General features: G+C 51.1%; 1 protein-coding gene across 1 annotated transcript in view; it reads right to left on the bottom strand.

Moving 5' to 3' along the window:
* Positions 1-19,448, bottom strand: part of CASZ1 (castor zinc finger 1) — a 157,661-nt gene that overhangs the window by 29,285 nt on the left and 108,928 nt on the right. The window contains exons 3-6 of the mRNA XM_026053553.1: positions 15,440-16,003; positions 8,870-9,710; positions 6,247-6,315; positions 355-445 (exon numbers count right to left, since the gene is read on the bottom strand). Of these exons, the coding sequence (XP_025909338.1) occupies positions 355-445; positions 6,247-6,315; positions 8,870-9,710; positions 15,440-16,003 (1,565 nt within the window). The remainder of the gene's footprint in view (positions 1-354; positions 446-6,246; positions 6,316-8,869; positions 9,711-15,439; positions 16,004-19,448) is intronic.

Below are 19,448 nucleotides of genomic sequence, written 5' to 3'. Positions count from 1 at the left end.
CGCAGAAAAAGAGGCTAACCCACCACACTTCCCTATTTTCGGATGACTTGTAACACAGTAGAATTTACTTTTTTGGTTTCGCTAATGTAAAACTGAAATAACTTCATTGACTTTAGCTCATCTATATTCTGCTCTTAGCGTCATCTGGGTTGAGTTACATGATGTTAGATTTGTAATCCTATTTTACTGTGAGTTAACCAACAGTTYCAAAATACATCTTGCTCTCTTTCTGAGCTAAAAAGAGGCATGTGTGTGTATATGGGAATAAAGCACAGGGGATTCCACATGTTCCCTAGGTTTACCCCTTTAGATTCAAGCAGCTCTGATGGTGCCTTGGCAGCACCACTGTTTTACCTGGTAGTTGCACTCCGGGTCGAGGCAGTGGTAATGTTCTCGATACTGGTACGCACAGTGTATATGGCCACAGTGCTGACTGCCAGAGAACCTGCAAGCACGAGAAGCAAGCAAGCAAGAGAGAATTAAATACTCGYGTGACAGCACTGTCTGTAAGCAAGGTACAAATATAGTAAGTCTGACTCTTGTTTTCATCCTTCTCCATCTCCTTATCACTCCCAAGGATGGTGACCTTCCCACCTTCCTTTTCTCATCTGTCACTAGCGTGGAAGTGTTTTTCAGTGCTGAAAAAGAAAGAAGTTCAGCAAGATCCCTCAAGATTTTATATCCCACAACAGTGTGATATATATATATATATAAAAACACACACATACATATATATATATATATATATACATAAAAAATTTCATTTCACTGGACCACCTTCCGGACTTGTTGAGCTTCAGGTAAAGTGGGAAAAAAATGACATAATCTTTTCTTCCAGTAAATGGCAGGGCATTAGATGGCCTTTGTATTTCACCACATTCCACTTACTCGTTTTCCATGAGTCTCTTTCTACCCAAATGATCTCAGGCAAAAAGCTAATGAAACTGCTCTTGGAACAGCTGTGAAATGGTGCCACTGCTTATTCAGCCAAATATCCAAACAAATAAGGGGTCTGGAGAARGCGAAGTGAAAGGGGCCTGTAGGCAGGAGATTAAGTTGCACATGAGCATGTGGCTCTCAGGTGCTCCCGAGCAAAAAGCAAAAGGACAGCAAAGCCCACTTGCTCCAGCAGAATGGAGAGGACGTGCAAGTGGTAATGGGCTGTATTTATATTTCKGCTAAGTGGGATGCCAGCAGCAGCACAAACAAGGCTGGGTGTTCTTTTAGTTGTTCTCTCCAAAAGCAGTGCCATGGAAATTAGACTGGAGCACTACAGAAAATATCAGTAATAAGTAAATGGGAGATATCCCATTAAAAATTGAGAACAGCTTTAAAGCAACTAAGAAGTGGGAATTCTCCCCCTGACCTGGGGGTGGCCCGTGGGAACAACAATGTATTTAGGGTGAAGAGATGAAGGGATAAGGTGTGAGAGTGGGTACCATAAAGGGCATGTTGGGCCAGCTGCAGATTCCCAAGAATGGATGAAGATCATTGCAGAAGGGAAGGAAGGGAAAAAAAAATATTGTTATCTAAGTTGCCTACTTGGAAAGGAGTAAGAAACAAGGGTTCCTTAAGGCAAATATTGTACAAYACACTAAAACTCTCATTTGTGAGTTTGGACACCTCAGCAGTGAGTTTCAGAAATCTCCCATGCCATGTGGAGCCAAATAAGGGTGAGTAAATAGGGCTTCTCACTYGTAGGCATACGCACACCTAGCAGGGCCGCCGAAAAGCTCAGGCATTCACCTGGTTGTAAGAGTGATCTCCCAAGACTTCTGTTTGCTGTAACAAGGTGTCAGGCTACAGAAAAGTTTGTGAACCAGTGGCTTAGATGGTAAACTGCCAGGATGATGGAACAGCGTAGAAAGATTACAGAGGGATTTTCAATAGGTTGTCCAGATTAAAAGGAAGCTCTTAAGAGATGGATCAACGGGCACAGAATGTAGCACTGCAGGCAAACCATGTAGTCATACGAAGCTGTTCTGTGTGCTGCTCTTTTCCCATGCACAACAGCACTGTCTGACCCTGCTAATCGTCGTTCTCCACGTGGCATATGCAGAATTTGCTCACAATAAGAAACAATGAAAGGCAACACATGAGGTTTTTCTGACTGCCTATTTTTCAGACTGCCTTTAAGGGTAATTAGCACTAGAACACAAGAAGCAGCAGCCATCAAAATGCGATTGAGCCATTCCTGCAGACCACGGAGTGTTTCTTACAACTTTGGGAACTCATCACATGGAGGGAGAGAATGAGGTAAGAAAGWCAGAAAGGCCACATACCATCTACATTGCTGAAGGGAGACAGACAGACATACAGAGCATACTGACTCATAGAGAGATCAGTAACTGGCAAAAGGGGATGATCCAAAAACAAGCTCATCAGCGTGATGAACTCTCTGGTGTATATTGTAAGGGAACCTGGAAGAGCTGAAGAGCTTGAAATGGAAGAGCAGTGGGGAGAGGGGGACTCAGAGGRGAAACATTCCAAGATAAATTGCCATCTGCTCAAAGGTTCCTCACGTCACTTAGTGCTAAACACACCAGGAGTGCACATGATAAAGGGCAGCAGAAAGAAACAAAGAAGGGCAACAAGGGAAAATGCAAAGGAGAGAAGAGCAGGGGTGTCATGGGACACTCAAGGAGCAGGGTGGCAGTGGGGAAGATTTTCAACTATCATAATATGAGGTAAGAGGGTTAAAAAAAAAGGAGCTGGGATGAAAAGCAGAAGTAAATACGGCACTTCTGAAGCACAATAAAGAAGAGGGGTCAGTTGTGGAGACAGCAGGACCTCTAGGAGATGGAAAGGGGTCTTAATTGACAGAAAAGATAGACATTGCTAAAAAATTAAATGACTTCTTTGCCTCAGCATTCACAAAGGAGACGGGGACAGATGCCAGAAGCAGACATGCCTTTCCCTGGGGAAGGAGAAGAAATACTGCAGGAAATCAGGATCACGCCAGAACAGGTGATTGAGAAACTGGAACAAACCTCAGCAGTGGAGAAGAAACAAACCACAAAGCAAACAGCAATGCTGGCTGCACAAACAAAGGTGTGGGACTGAAAGCAGAGAAAGTAGAGCCAGCTCTACGCTGGGGCAAGAGTGAGGCCACGATGGGGCACGGGGAACAGCCACCACGGCACTAACCAGGAACACCGGCTTGGCAACAGATTGAACCAACTGGGTTCACCTTGGAACTCTGTCCACTTAGACCAAGACTTTTGGCAGCAGCACCAYCAGTACCTTCAAAGGAAGGACCAAGGAAGTGCTGCAGGAAACTGTCTCCCCATTCCATTAATGAGACAGGGATAAGAGAGCAAAGGGTAACAAGCACCAGGGCTAAAGAACCGGAGAACGCAGGCCAAGCAGAGATGAGAGGAAGGAAACAGCYTTGCCAATACACAGACTCTTTTCAAGCAAATCTGTCCACAAGACTGTCTAAGCCAAGAACACGCAAAGACCAGACATGCCAATTGCAGGAAGGGAAGAATTCTGCATAGGACGGGCTACTTGAAGCCTCCTAACAGAAGTAATTCCAAGGCTCAGCTTTAGAAGCAAAGCTAAACAAGCCCTCCTGCCCTCCTTCCAAGTGCCACAGCAGAGCACGCGTGTGCGGCGGCTGCAGGGTGAGAAGGGAACCTTCCACAGCGCAAGGTGCTCGGAGAGGAGGAGAGCAGCCAAGAGCAGAAAGAGCAGTTTCTGCTTTTTCAGTCTCGAAGGTTAGGCTCCTAAAGGGTTATATATATCCTGTGTTTCTTCTGACACTTGAAACAGTTCAAAGCTATTAATTTTTAAAGCACAGCATCTGTTTAGCTTTTTCATAACAGGAAAGCTTACACATCACACACTTACACGCATACACACACACACATTCACTGCACATACAGTCATGTACATCAACACCCCTATTAATTTACATGCATGTACCCACCACGTCCATGCACTTGAACGGGCACAAACACACACGTCTGATCCCAAGTTCACAGACCATTTCATCACGCTGATACGGAAATCCAAGCCCCTACGTTGTGCATAGAGGCACACAGACTCATTTTCGCAAGTACAACCCACTCCCTTCCCTTACTTTAATATGTTCACATTGTTGGGTTTTTTTTTTCAGAAAGAACTAGTCCTGATCTGGCAAGAGTTAGCAAGAAAAACCAAGATTAAATAATAATGAAAAAATAAATAAAGAAGTTAGCATGCTTAGTGAGTGTTTACAGACTCATTACCCTGTAACGATGATGTGAGAGAAGGAAGAAAAAACCCACCCCAATTACAAGGGGGGAGGAAACCCACACAGAAATAAATATTTAAGCAAGTGCTGCCAGAAGCACCATCTGCTGAGGCACTAATAATAATAATAATAATAATATTTTTCTGTGGTCTTTTTTTTTAATTATAAATATACACAGAAGAAAAAAACACACAACAAAAACCCAACCCAAACTAGCTAAGTAAGAGGTTTTGTTTTGTTATACGGGAGAATGGATTATCCCTGGGCAGCTTTTGGCAGTGGCTTTGGCAAACTCATTAAGCTAATTATGCAGTACAGACACAGAGTGTCGTGTCTCGCCCCCCCCATCCTCCTTGATTTTAAGGCTTTAAACTGTTTTTAAAAGTGTGTGTAAATTGAAGGGAAGTGGCTGTGCTGCCAACAAACGGCTTGCGGAGCTTTTCAAGCAGGATGTGGTGTCCCTTAGCTATCTCACAAGCTACCTGCCTGACCCAGGGGAAGGGGCTTGCAGAGCACTACAAAGAGTGCATGTGGGTGTAGAGCTTAGACAGCTTTCTGCTCGAGCCAGGAACCACGGACAGAGAGCGGGATCTCCTCTCTCGCTGCAGTCACCGTGATCCCTGCACTGTGCAGCCAAGAGCAGAAACCTTCAGATCCTTAGTGCTCCCTTGATACCTTCTTGTGGCACACAGTGACTCAAAACAGAGCGGTGTCATTCAGTAGAGCAAAACAAAGCTCTCTTTTATCTCAGCAATGGAAGGGTGTTGTTCCTTCTGCCGCACAGGTAGACCCAAGCCCTTGATTCCACTCCCCCACTGTCCCACGAGTAGGTGACTTACTACAAGCATCAAAGGCATCTGCGCATGAACTAGAGGACTTGCGTGTACTGGTGCAGCTGTCCTTCCCTCACACATAGTTTTATCTTCTCCCTCCCTCTGCTACAGCACAGATTTGGGCAAAAGGTGAAAATCTCCTCTCTCTAGCTAGAGAGAACACTATTCTCATCCTCCTCCCCTGCTAACGTGCCAAGATCCTAGTAGCATCTTCCTCCTTCCTAGCAGCATGATCCAGCTGACTCCCTCCCACAGGGAGCCTCTACAGATTTAGGCAAGGTGGGAAAGCACATTACACACACTCCTCCCTTTTGCTTTAAGTTCCCAAGTGCTAGGGGGAATAAACCCATCAATTTTATCTCTGGAGAAAAGGTTTGTTTGCTTCCCCTGGTAGGTGTCTTTCTCTGTACAAGGGGCTTTCATATTTAGCTTCCCCATGGTACAGATGAAACCAACAGAAGCTGATGACCCTTTACATGGTGAGCCACAAAGCAGGCAGCTGTTAGGCAATCATCTCTTCTGTCCTTTTGGCTCTAGTGACATTACTTATTCTGTCCCACCACTCCCCAACTATTCCAGCTGCGGGCAACCTGTGCAGCTCTCCCAATGCCACTCATTCCCAACCTGAGCTTGACCAGAGCTGTGCTAATGTGCCCTCAGCAGTGCCTTCTCGAGTGCTTTTCATATGAAGGAGTCGCAAAATATTCTAAGGCAAATATCCCACAGTGATGCTGAGACCTGCCTAAACTCAAGCGATATGTGAATCATTCCCAGTGTAGGTTCTCAGAGGTGACATACTTTCTGCTTGCCTCCAGCAGGCATTGAACACAGCAGGCAATAAAGGCTGGAGACAGCAGAGCAATGGACACCAAGAATGACAGTTAAGAAACTAAGAACCTACTGGCAGCCTAGGCTTCTGCAGGGAAGCATTTCTCCACTGTTTGTTGCAAAGTCTAACAGCTCCAGGGAGCAGAGTGTGCTCTCGGTGTGCCTGAACACCTCTCACAGTTACCGCTCTCCCAAGCACAGGAACACAGCAATTACACGTCAGAGGAAAATGAAAGTGCCCCCGACTGGATTATACACTCAGTCCGAAGAGACAACAGCTCTTCCAGCACCTCACCACCCTGTTTCCTCCCTCCAGCCCTCCCCCAAGAAGCCAAGGGATTTGCCTACCTGGCAATATATTTCTGGTAAATATTTACATCTTCGCTGACTGCTGGTTTGTCAGTGGGTAATCCGTTCCTAATGAGAAAGACACAGGGCAGAACTGGTTAGCAGGAAGGCACAGGGCACAATCCAATCTCCTTGTTTCTCAGGACAGCAGGCTCTAGGAAGAGTAGCCAGCAGAGACACCCATTGGTTTATGCTCCCTCCCATTACCCTTCAGGTTCCATACTGATCCTCCTAGGGCTCCTAGGACAGAGACTTGACACAGTCCCTCATCACCCTTCCTGCAAGTTCTGTCTCTGTAGGACTTGATCACTTTCTTGAAGCATTGAGAAGACCAACCACTAAAACATAATCCTGCGGATGAAACTAGCTGCCCCAAACAAACAAGCAATAGTTGCAAGAAAACAAAGATCTCCCTGAAGAAGTACCTTGCAATACTGCCCTTATTTACATGGTAGGGCTACCAAGAGATATCTACCCTAGCCTCAACTCAGGGAGAAGAGTCTTCATGGTTCAGGGATGCTGGTAGGTTGGTAGTTTTTGCTCCTTTCACATCAGCAGCACTGTATCTGTTACCTGGTCCCAGCAACATAGCTACAGGCTAAATGGGCTTTAACTGTCTGTTTTCTCACACAGTTATTCCMAGGCCAAAACATACATGATGTTAAAGAGGCATCTATGTATTTATCTCACTGAAAAACAACCTACCTACGCTCAGTGGTTGTATCACCCTGAGTAACACAGAATTGTTAAGAAGATCGAAATTACATCCTTGTAGAATTCAACAAGGTAAAAAAAAAAAGATACTGGGCCAGGCTCCAGCCCACGCAAGACCCAGTGGCACACTGACACCATCTGAAACAGGCAGTATGTGGTATTCCCAGTTCTGCCTGCCCGCCCTCCCTAGAGGTCTTAGTGGAGACTGTGAATGGAAAGTAGGATCCAGGTAATACAGGCAGCACTTCCTCCACCAGCACAACAGGCTGCTGCTTTTCTCAAGGGAGCCTGTTCCTAGTAAGCAGCTCCAATGAGAAATGGGAGGCCACTCTGTGCTCCATATGTCATCAGGACACTGGGAACAACCAGGCTGAAGTACCAGGTCACTCCATTCCTGGCTGTGCCCCCTGTCATCCATCCCACTTGAGGAAGCCGTGTAGCTAGAAAAAGGGATTACCACTGGGCTGCAAACCCACATTTGCAAGAGGAAAGAAATGAGAAAGAAAAGGGGAAATCAAACGAGGATCCCCAGGCAACACTGAAGTAGGTCAGAAGAGGCTTCCCGGCAGCTCTCGGACAGCCCCTGAACAYCAGGCAGCTCAGAGTCCTGCGGACTCTTCCGGGGCAGAACCACTGATCGGGTGACCCATGGCAGGAAGGCCTGCACTGGTATGTACAGCACAGTGCTTTGGAGTAACCCTCTGGAGCGTCTAGAGTGTTCRGGCTGAGAGGGGGTCCCAGGTCAATGTTAATGGTCCTCAACCCTTTCCCACGCACCCTAATCACAGAGAGGGACAAATCTGTCTGCAGGCAGCTGGGAAATGACTTTCTCATACGGAAGACAGGCATCATGAGCACTGCCTTCCCGGTGAGGAAACACACAATGCTGAGGGACAGAGACTTGACCAAGGCTGCCTACAGCATCCGGGTGAGATGCAAACCAAGTTCTCCTAAATCCAGGTTTTAGCCAGAAGACAACCTTCCTCCTTACCAAAGAGCAACATGTGATCACATTTGCTGCAGAGGTGCAGGCCAGAGGTCCTGGACTTTCCTCAAATGATTCCAAGGGATTCATAGCTAACAACAGCTAAGTCCACAGTGAGAAATGAGCAAATCCAGACCATATCAAAAAAACAGGTAGCTGCCTCCCTCTCCCCTTTTCTGAGGCCTGACACTGAYAGAGATGGTTAAAGCAGGAGGGATTACACGTAATCTGAGCCCTTCCTAGAGGCAGCAAAGTTTTCATGATAGAAATAGCCCACCAGATCCTGCCTTCTCATTGCCCCATGGCATATAAACAGTATCAGGCCAGGTSTCTACAACACCATGTGGTGATTATGCCCCTTGTATGTGGACATGTAGSTTTTCTACAGCTACCACCTTGAAGTGACTGTAAAAATAATCCAAGGTTGGTAAATTTGAGGTTGGGAATTAGTCACCAAAATATCTTTGGAATTCTGGGACAAAACCTAATGCAAACAAAAGGCCTCATACTTCTAAAGTGAAGTCAGTGGGAGTTTTGCCACTGTGTTAAAAGAAAGCAAGAACTAGGTACTACTGCAGACAAGGCAGGACGATGGGGAACTGGAGCGAGGAAGAAGTGAAGTAGTTATGATCTTGACCTCAGGGCACTGACAGTACCGTGTCCGTGTATCTCTCATCTCAGCTAGCRGGCTCTACATTCATGGCTGTGACTACTGATCCCAGTCCACATCCTTAGTTCAAGTAAGACAAACAGCTGTAAGGTGTAGCAGATGGCCAGCCACTCCAAGAGAGATCAAAAGGAAATAACAAATCACCAGAGTGGTATTCATCAGCACACCAACTACCATGTCCCGCAGATCCACTCAGAGGCCACAGGTTGGTTCCCCCGCAAACACAAAGGAAAAAACATTGAGAGGACACTTACTTCACTGTGGAGACGGTTCCAGTTGTGATGGAGTCTGTCTTGGAGAATGTTGATTTCAGGTACTCAGGAGTGTTGAATGGCAATGAGACAGACTGCTCTGGCCCAGCCACAGGAGCACTGCCGGGGGTACTGGCGAGTGAAGCCGGGGCCAGGCTGGGTGTTGGAGCCTTTACTGGAGTGAGTTTCTGGATGTTTCTTACATCGTACTTGGAAGGACGGCCAACCTTGCCTGTCTTGAAGGCAATGGCTCCTCCCATATCTGGGCTTCCTTCTCCAGGCTTGAAAAGGTGCAAGTACTTGACGTTCTCTAGGTCATACTTGGAGGCCTTCTTGTAAGTGTTACCATTTTGCGGCCTGATGCTCTCACCTGTCTTCAGCTTCTGAATGAAGAAGTCATACTTGGAGGCCCGTGACATCAGGCCCTGCATTTGGGAACTGCTAGGAGAAGGCAGAGGCAGGATGGTGGCTTTGGTCTCTGTCAGTAGGGAAGCATCTGGACCTTGCACACGGATGGGTTGTCCCAGCACTGAGGAACCCTCTTTGCCCAGCTTGGAACTCAACTCTTCAGATTTGCCCAAGTGCATAGGCCAAGAAAGCTGCTCTCCAGCTTTGAGTTTGCGGATATATTCCTCGTATTTGGAGAAGCGGGCTCGTTTGCTCATGGCATCCTCACCAGGAAGGGAGGCAGCAGTTGCAGTGGCCTCTGAGGTAGCAGCGTTCAGCTTGTCAAAGCTGATCTTGCGGGCCAGCTCATCCCGCATGTTCTGATCGTCATAGCCGAACATGCCCAGGAATTCATTCATGGTGGTAGCGGCATAATCCCGCAGCGATGAAGCTTCCCCTACAGAGAGCCAGAGTGAGGGAATTATGCAAGGGGTTGATATTTCTTCTCCCATAACAGCACTGGTAGTGGGAAGGGGGGAGTAGGGGGAGAGGGGAACATGATCTACTGACGTTTGGCTCACTTGTTAGGTTTTACGACTCTTAAATTAATTTGTTTAAAAAAAAAAGTAATTAATACTGGGGTAAAATAAAAAGAGTTCATCAATGCCACGAAAATCAATTTCCTAAATGTTCTAGCCGATGGCTTTTCAGTACATTAAACAAAGTTTCATAAATGTCTCTGCACTCTTGCCTTGGCCTAATATGAAGAAAAAGTAATTTTACTGGAAGTGAGACTAGCACCAATACGCGGAGGTTTGTGCAGCTCTGTCCTTGTGTGTGCTTTTATACAACAGGAGGTGCCTGGAGCATGGAGCACAGTGTGTCTGTGTGTGCCAGGGGTAACAGCTATTAGGGGTTTGTGTCGGTGAGCAGCAGGAGCCAGAGCAGGAAGGGACGCATGATGTGGAAGAGCTAAGGGACAGGACAACGCTACACATGGGGCTGAGTGGAAGGAGGGCAGAAAGAAGAAGTGCAGAGAAGGGAAAGCGACAGAGGTGGAGATGGATTAAGGGGGGAGAGCTGCAAAAGCTGCATGTATGAGAAACCTGGTGGTGAGGAGCGGGTGAGGGAGCAGAGACAAGAAGGTAGGACAGTAACAGGGTAGTTCTCCACATCTGTTCCAGTCCTTCACTTCCCCACCAGTTTTTTTAAGATTTCAAACAACTTTCTCCTTTCCTCCTGAATTCCAACAGCTGGAAAGTACTATGCTCCCCATGAAAAGGGGCAAGAGTTCTGGGAAGACAGGGGACACCCACTACCAATGTCCTAGGTCGCTAGGAACAGCCACTAGTAAGAGCAGGGGAGGAAAAGACAAGTACAAACTGGTTAAGGCACAGACTTCTCTCCATCAGGACTTCAACTAAGCACAGAAAGGGCTGTCCTCCCGAGGTGAGGCAGCAGGGAGAGGAAGAAAGCCTCTTCCCCAGAGCACAACCTGGGGAGAAGGCAGGAAGGGCTGGTCCACCTGGGGACACAGTGAAGCAGTATAAGCAAAGAGCTGCCCTTGCTTGGGTCTCTCTCTCCCTCCCCCACTCTTTCAGGCAGCTTCACCGGCCACGAGGAGGGGAAGAACATACTTCTGGAGGTCACCCAATATCACTGTAAAGGAGGAAATAAAGATTGCTCTGACGTGCCAGCTTGGACTCATTCAGGCTTCAGTCTGACACAGCGTTCCTCCTCCTCCTCTCCCTCTTGCTTTCTCCTGCAGAGTAAAGATTTACTGTGTGCAGGAGTCCTTCAAACCTCCCTCGTCATCTTTTCCAATCACTCACTCTAGCCTTCCTGGGCAAGCACCCGCTTTCACAAAGGGAGAGCCAATGCAAGCAGATACGCAGAGAGCAGGATGAGGCTTCCAGACACCGGGCAGAGCTGAAATCCAATCAGYGCTACCACAAAACATGTCAGAAAAGAAAGGAATCAAGACATAGCCACAGAACAGCTCAACAGATCCGAAACACTAAAATGGACTCCTAGGACTTGGAGTTCTGACAGCCCATGGTGCTGTTATATACAGAGATGCACAGTCACACGACAGCATTGCTGTGCACACAAGTTCCACTCAATTAGCCTAGTCCTAGTCCTAGTTCATTAGCTATCAGCTTCCACAAACCTGTTTTGCAGGACTGTATAAGGACACTGCCTGCCACGGGCTTCAGAAACCTTCAAGACCATGAGGGTCCATCCACACTTGAGGCAAMACCTTGACCAGTTCCCACTGGGCACTCCCTAGCAAGCACATCCGTATCCACTCCAGCACATGTCCACCACCGTGTGCCCTAAAGCCAGGACCACCTTCCCCTACTGGCACAGGTAGCTAACCAAGGACCAGAGGCCCTTCTAGGGGAGGCACCTGTGGGAGAAATTCATAAATCCGTCTCAGTACAGAGCTGGTGTGAGACGCAGCCAACTCATTCCATGAGCACTTTGGAACAGCTAGGGACAGGTCATTATTATCTAGCCAACAGAGAACTCCCCCTCCACATCCACATGCAGGCTGTGTGTGCAGAAGTGAAGCAGGACAACGGTCAGGAAACAAACCCTCAAAAAAGTGTGCGGCCCTGGATTTCTGCTCATCTCCAGCCCCAAGAACCACTGGCATTGGGTCTTCTCCCCTCTATTGCAGGACATTTTTCTCTCCTCTTCTGCGTGATAACAAAAGCGCTCCCTCTCCCCTTGCTGCTGGTCTCCATTTGTGGGCATTGCCAAAGAGCAGAGATCTGTATGTCTCAGAGCAGCTATCATATCACAAAGGATCCGGAGCTAGCAAAAAAGGGGCTAAAAATAGCCCGCAGCAGCACACTATATATGGAAGGAAAAGCAAAACAGCCCAAATGGAGTGTAAGGTCTGGATACTGGGGGATGGGGCAACTCAGGCAGGGCTCTCTCCTTTATTTTGCTTGGGAGGGAAACATGTAAATGTGGGGGATACAACGTAAGGAGTATGAAAGTTGCACTCTTTGCACGTGTCCTCCCAAGTGTAGGACTCTCCCCAGGAAATTTAGAGGGGAAAAAAATCCTTGTTGAGAGCAGTACTAACACTCAGTTTCTGAGTGACTTAGCCAACAAGGAAAGAAAAGGACGAACTTTGAAAGCTTGTACATGGGAAAGCTGGCAACTGCTTTAGCGCTCTGTAAGTAAATGGCAGAGTAAGGAACACAGGTTTGTATAGGAAAATCTTGCTGGGTATTTGTGCGTCAGTGAAAGACTGTGAAAAGGCATCTGTCACAGACTGTACTGGGAAATCTGAAAGCTATATATAAATGTGTATAGAGAAGCATGGGTCAGTCAGTGAGTGAATGAACGAGGAAACATATCTGCATGTCCAAAACACAATCTGACACCTGCCTCCTGATGGACACCAGCTTTGTGGCTCCTGAACATGTTCCCTAGCTGCCATGCAGAAGAMGACACACAAGGCACTACTTTTGCAGAGTCTGGGGGGCGAGGGGCGGGGGGGGGGCACACCAAGAAGCAGGTCAAAAGGAGAATGAGGGGTCCCAGATACTCATATTCCTCACGATGACAGAACCATCTTGTTTCAAAGCACCAGGACTGAAGAGCACGGAGTGAGTCTCGGCAGACTCCTATGCAATGCACAACAACTCTCCCTGTKCTTTGACCCCAGAAGGCAACACAAGTGGCAGGGACTTGGCACTAGACCGCAGCAAGTGCTACTGAAAGGCAGGAACAGTAGCTGGAGAAGTCCAATAAAGCAGGTTGTCTGTGTACATACTGGGACTCTGGGAAGCAGCAGCCCATATAATTAGGATCACTCTCCTCACTGACCTACAAAGCTTTGCTAGATGCAAGATCTACTTTTCTGTGTGGTTCCTGCTTTTTAGTCCAGGTTTTCAGCTAATCAAAGAACTAGAGGTCCAGTTTTAAATGCTGTTGAGCACTCACAGCTCTGTATCTTCTGGGAGCACAGTGGGCTAAATCTTCAAAAACAGATTTCTGCAACAACTTCCCTGAAGCCCCATTAGCTGGATGGGAAGAGCTGTATTACTCTTCTTGGGTCCTCCTGCCTGTTGCTGCATCCCCCAGCCCCCAGTCACAGGAAAAAGCTCCCTTTGCTGTAGGCACTTGCACATCTCACTGGATTACTTTAACTTGCGCCCAGTAACACATCTGAGGGCACTCAGTGAGGAGCAGCTAAAGGTCTATTTTCTGGAACACTGCCTTAAAAACAGAGAAAGATACTCAACCTTTCCAAAGCAAGCTATGTTTCACTCTGTGCTTTCCAGGGAAATTTTATGAACAATGCTTACAAGAGGGCTCTTGAAACACAAGCTCAAGACCTGACAGGACCTCCGTTTGCAAGTCTAATCCCATGTGGCTGCAYATGTAAACTGGACCCTGCATGTGCTACTGCTTTGTACATAACTGAGCCTCTGGCCCTCATGAACATTGTATGTTTTTGTATAATCCTCTGACTATACAGCCCTAAAAGCACATTTCACTGAGAGCTCCCACCCCAAAGGGAAACCTCTGTTCCTTTTTATTTTCCACAGGTTGGTAACCTGCTTTTACCTTTCAGGTTCTCCGTCTTTTAGCTTCCTGGGAAATAAAAGCTGCAAATGYGGGGGGAAGGGCAATTAAAACAAACTAAAAACTGAGTCCAGGCACAATCACCTTGTGTCTGGAAACGACAAGGGCTTTCCTATCAAAGGAAACTGAAGGTCACACTTTTCCTCATTGATCTTGCAATGTTTGTTAATTACTCTGTCACTGATGTGGCGAAGGATAATTAAACAGCTCTGTTTATATCTTATATGCATAATTATGTGCGCTGCCACTGAACTCGTGAAGACTGGAGAATGTGCCTCTCCAGAAGGCAAACGGACAGACAGAGATGAGTTCTGGCTGCATTATTAACAGGAGGAGGAAAACACACATGCACACAAAAGGAGCAAAGTTTGATGGATTTGTGAAGCGCAGAGGTCCAGGGAGGGGTGTGTACAGGTGGAACAGCTTAGAGGCAGATTTTTCTATCACAAATCTGAGCCAACTGCGTAGCAAATGAGAGGGAGTCGAGTTGCCCTGGCCCTAAATAAAAGGCAAGCCATCCCAAGCTTTTATCAAGGCTTACTACTCGTATAGACCTCAGAASATCAGTCTGGAGGGATGTGGATATCAGAAAGTAAGGAAGAAAGTCAGCCTGGGCTTTCCCCAACACCTCTTGCTGAATTCAGCTTTTGAAAGAAGCACAGAAATAAGGTAAAAGCTCTCTCAAAGTAAGAAATGCACATACAGCCTGGGGGAAAACACCTTGTGAATACACACAGACTAGCACCCAGTATAAATGCTGCAAGGAACATGCAAATTTCAGAATTAACAGCTTTGCCTAGCAAGATCCTGTGCTCTCTCGGSATGAACTCTACAGGCAGCACTGAAGGCACCCAGCTCCTCACCAAGGACAACACGGCGGTTAAGCAGCTACCCCTCCACCTCGCCTGCAAGGGCAGCCATGCCCACAGAACAGCAACAGGGGCAAGCACTGGGCACCTCTACCAGAGTTGTGGACTTGGCACCATTTATGGTGCCAAGTTAGAGGCATTAGGGGCACTGCTATCAACATGCAAACTGAGGGATAAAGAGAAAGAGGAAGAAAGGCAGCACTGGACACCAACTGGCGCCAAGGAATGCTCGTGCTATGGCGGAGCCCTTGGGAGCTGCAGGGCACAGGGGCTGGGTCTCGTGCTCCAGCAGCAGAGCCTGCAGGGCACACAACACCAGGGCCCGGCTATGCCCACCAGCACCTCCTGGGGCCTCCGGGCAGCGCAGGGCTGAGCAGTGCCCGTGGCTCCCCCACAAGGGCAGGCGCTCCTGGAGCCCGTCGCGGCCTCCAGCACCGCAGAGAGGCAGCCAGGCCATCCCTGCCCGGCCTGGGAGCCGCCATGGCCGCCTGCTACCTCGGCCACGTCACCACCACCTCCCACCTCGACCCTTCCCAAAGCTTCACATGGCGGTTAGGAGCAGAGCCCCGCCCTGCGCCTTCCAGAGGCTTCGTGGGGCGGCCATGAGGGGGCCCTGCCATCGCCCCCAACCCCTTCCCCCCAGCTGCACCGCGCCAGGCAGGAGGCCTAGGGCTGTCAGAAGGTGTCGAGTGCCCCCCGCCCRCCTTACCTGAGACTGTGCCCAGCTTGGAGGCCGCCTCGCCGGCGGCGCCACGGTAGCCATCATCCTTGGCGGCCGCTCCGTCCGAGTCCCGGTCGTCCAAGAAGCTGCCGTCCTGCGAGCCCCGCAGGGCGTCCGCCTCATCCCCGTTGTCCTCCTCGTCGCTGCAGCCCTTGGGCTGCACCATGTAAACCCCTTCGGGGGGCAGCTCCGCGCCCTCGGCGCCTTTGCCCTCCTTGCCCTCAGCACGRCCTGGCGAGGGCTCCTCGTACTCCCCATTCACCCACTTCTCGATCACCTCCCTCCGCTTGTCCTCCTCGATCTTCTGCACGCTCCGGCCCAGCCCGTCCGAGAACTCGGCGCCCGGCTCCTTGGTCCCGGGCTGCGGCAGGTCCTTGTTGCCGCTCTCCCGCTGGGGACCCTTGTCCACGCGTGCCGCCTCGGCTCCCCCGTGGTCGAAGACCACCTGGCGGCTGAGCTTGGCACAGATGGCGTTTAGCTTCAGGCCGCCTTTGCGCTTGGCAGCCATCGTGGGTTTTCCTGAGGTTGCGTCAGTGCATATAGTTCTTTCAGCTGGGAACAGAGAGGGAGAGAAGCAAGGAAGGGCGTTAGCTGGGCCAGGCAACTTGAACCCAAGCAGAAAATGGCCGCTCCCCACAAGCAGGCCTTAAAACAGCCGCTGTTACGGCTTGTGAGCCAGGGCCGCTGTTCCCCAAGCCCTGGGGGGCAGCGCCAGTGCAGAGCCCGTGTGGGGCGCTGGGAGGCTGAGCCCTCACGGGAGAAGTGCGTCTTGACGCCGGGGCTGAGCCGTGCACCGCCCGCTTTGGAGTCCCCCCGTTTGGTGCCGGGTGGCGCTGGCCACGCTGACAGCTGCCAAAATTGCAGCGGTCCCTAGGGCCTCGAGCACCCGCAGCAGTGCGAGCGGCTCCCGGCTGCACCACGGCAAGGCGAGGAGCTCCTGCAAGGGCCTTTTGCACCGTCTCAGGGCGCAGAAACCAGGGGGAACCATTGGGAGGGCTGGGAGCACCGCGAGGCAGCCCCACACTGGGGCAGTGTCACTTGATCAGGCCCTTTGCCCGCTGGCGCACTCGCTCTCGCACAGGAAATTCTGCTCTCACACTTCCCAGCACAATCAGCTAATTAGTGTAGGTTTGTTATTTTAATGTAGTTTATTCATATGTGACAGCTAGTAAAGGAGGGGTAAGAGGAGTGGGGGAAGAAGGCGAGGTCTCGACTTCAAGGTCACAGAGTCTTGAACTAAATGGTCCCTGTCGCAGAGTCACTCGCGTAATTACCGCACCAGCAATTCACAAGGTTTAATCCCGAGCAGAAGCAAGGAGCGGATCCGGGGTGACGACTCAGTGTCCAGCGGCCCGTGTGCCGGGGCCATACGGAGCCGGGCGCTGCCGGAGCGGCCCCTGCCACCTGCTCCCAGCCTCTCGTCCCCTGGAAGACGAGAGGACCCGTCTCCTCCTGCCCTGGGCTGGCGGGAGCGGGCGCCAGGACCGGAGTGCCTGGCACACGCGCCCCACGCAGCGGCTCGGCCCGCAGGCACCAGCACCGTCGCAGCGGTGCGGCGAGGCTGCTCGGACCCTCAGCACGCATCCAGAAGCCATCGTGACAGCCCCTAATCCCGTAACATGACAGCCCAACACAAACAGCCTGAAACTCTAGACTTGCTGTCCGAGAGCCAGAGAGTGGCTGCTTAGCGTAAACTCCTGACAGCTTCAGACACGTTCCCTGTCAAGGGCTGCGAGAAAAATAACCCCCCGACAAATCTATCAGCCCCCCACGCAAAGGGAGGCAAAAGGCCCTCCTACGCTTTCCAAACGCGTCCCCCCTCTGGCACTAACACCCACGCGCGCTCAGGCTTTCGTGCAGGCAGAGCACACGTTGCCCCGATCGCGTACCTCCCCGTGCAGAAACTACAGCTCTTCCAGAGCTCTGCGCGTGCGCTTGCACCTCCATAAATGTAGTCATTCGCATGTGGGGTAAAAACCCTGTCCCTGTCCCCACATCGGCAGCCCCGCGGGTGCCTCCCCATTCACGCGTCCCCAGCGCAGCCGCAGCTCTCACGCACAGGCGGCACCGGCAGAGGCCTGCGGAGCTGCTGAAGGATCTGCCTGCTGGCACCTTCCCCTTCCCACCACATTCCTGCTCTATTTAGGGCAGAAAGCGAAGGCAGATCCCACGTGCAGCCGGTCCCGCGGAGGGAATCTCAGGAGGCTGCGGTGCCTCCAGCTGGAGCGCGGCCAGGACGCGGCAGGTTGCGCCTGCCGGCCTGGGAGGAGGGCCAGCAAAGGGCCGGCAAAGCGCCGGTGGCTGCAGGTGGCCGGTGCTGGGGGCACTAGGTCAGCGGGGAAGCACCGGCCCCGCTCTGCCCAACACGGCCGGCCCTTTCCCGTCCAAGTTGTCGGGATGCCCGGGCCTGCCCGAGCAGTGAGCTCAGCGCACGCCGTGAGCTGTGCGGTGCTGCAGGGCGGCAGCTCCCGGCCCTCCGCTCCGGAGGTGAGCAGCCAAGTGAGTGCACCAGGCGGCAAAGGAATATATAAATATTTATCCAAAGGAAGAGGGGAACAGACGTTCCCGAGGCTGCACTTGCCGCGTGTGCAGCAGCTCCACGGAGCCTGCAACTTGTCTTCCTCCATTCCCGCCCCCTTGCCTCTCCCACCCCCTGGCTTTGCCCCTCTGCCTGGCACAGCTTCTGCCCCAGGCCGAGCCCTTCCCTCAGGCCTCCTCCATGTCCCTCCTCTTGCACTTGGAACTTTGTGAGCCTGGCTGTGATGTTTGCCAGCATTAAAACTTGTTCTCCTAAAGTTTTTGAAGGGAAAAACAAAGCCCCCACACTGAAACTCACCTTCGCCCCAAGCTACACAACTGTCCCTCCCCGAGAGCTGCCTAGACCTTCCTGTGATGGGACGTGCCCTGCGGTGCCTGGGATCACAGCTCCCGGGCTCTGCCAGGAGGCAGCCTCCAAGCAGCTCTAGCTGAACCCGCACACACCATTTTATCTTGCTGTGCCTTATTTCCGTGCTGGCGAAATGGAAAGGACACGAACTAAATCACAAGTCCTGGTCTGCCTTTCGGCCTGCCGATTTCAAAGGACGGGGGAAACGCGGGCGGCAGAGGGGGACCCTCGGAGCCAGCCCGCGGCTCCCCACCCCACATCAGCGCGCGGCTCCACCGCACTGTTTAAAGATTCCCACCTAAGTAAACATCCCCCTTCATTTTCTTCTTCTAAATAGAAATGTTTTGATTTCACATCAATCCGAGGAAGCCGTTTATAACCTGTGCCTGTCACAGGGACTTTTCATCTCTTCCCAGGACAAACTCTCCCACATGCTCTATTTACACGGAGCACTTCCGCACAAAACAATGTCGCCGGCCGCCCGGCCCCGCGCCCGCGCCGGCCCGCTCCCCCTGTGCCAAAGCCCCTGGCATCATGCGGGCCAAAGTGTCCTGAGGCGATGAAGCCTGAGCGGAATATCCCCCTTGGGAGCATCCCCAGACCAGACTGCATCCCCAGGCCACCCGGCCGGGCAGGGCAGGGCGAGCGGAGCCAAGAGGCACTCGCGGGGAGCAAGGATCCGCTGCGGGAGAGCAGGGCCGGGGGAGCGTCCCTGGCAGGAGCCGCCTGGGGAGCCCCGGTGCAGCGCCGGGCACGCCGAACAGATGGAGCTTTCATATTCTTATTGAAGAGTTTTAAGCCCAGCTGAGCAGCGCTGTTCAGGAGGGAGGTCCCAGTGCCAGCTTTCCAGGAGCTGCAAGCTCTCACTCGATTAATTATTAACGGCATTATTTGGGGCGGGCAGGGAGAGGAAGGGAGGCCTCATGCGCTGCACAGTCCTTCTCTAAGTGCTGTGCTGCACGCGCGCCTGGAGAGAGCCCGTTTGCTGGGGAGGGCCGCGAGGCCGGGGAGGCAGCGGAGCGCTGGCCCCGTCCCGCACACGCACTGCCCAGGGCAGGGCAGAGGCAGCCAGGGCCCATTGTGCAAGAGAGTGGATTTAGCGTGTGTATT

Source organism: Nothoprocta perdicaria, unplaced genomic scaffold (genome assembly GCF_003342845.1).
Source record: "Nothoprocta perdicaria isolate Ctin4 unplaced genomic scaffold, notPer1 scaffold_117, whole genome shotgun sequence".
Classification (NCBI taxonomy): domain Eukaryota; kingdom Metazoa; phylum Chordata; class Aves; order Tinamiformes; family Tinamidae; genus Nothoprocta; species Nothoprocta perdicaria.
The sequence above is the reverse complement of the archived record's forward strand: the minus strand, read 5'-3'. Positions and strand labels throughout refer to the sequence as shown.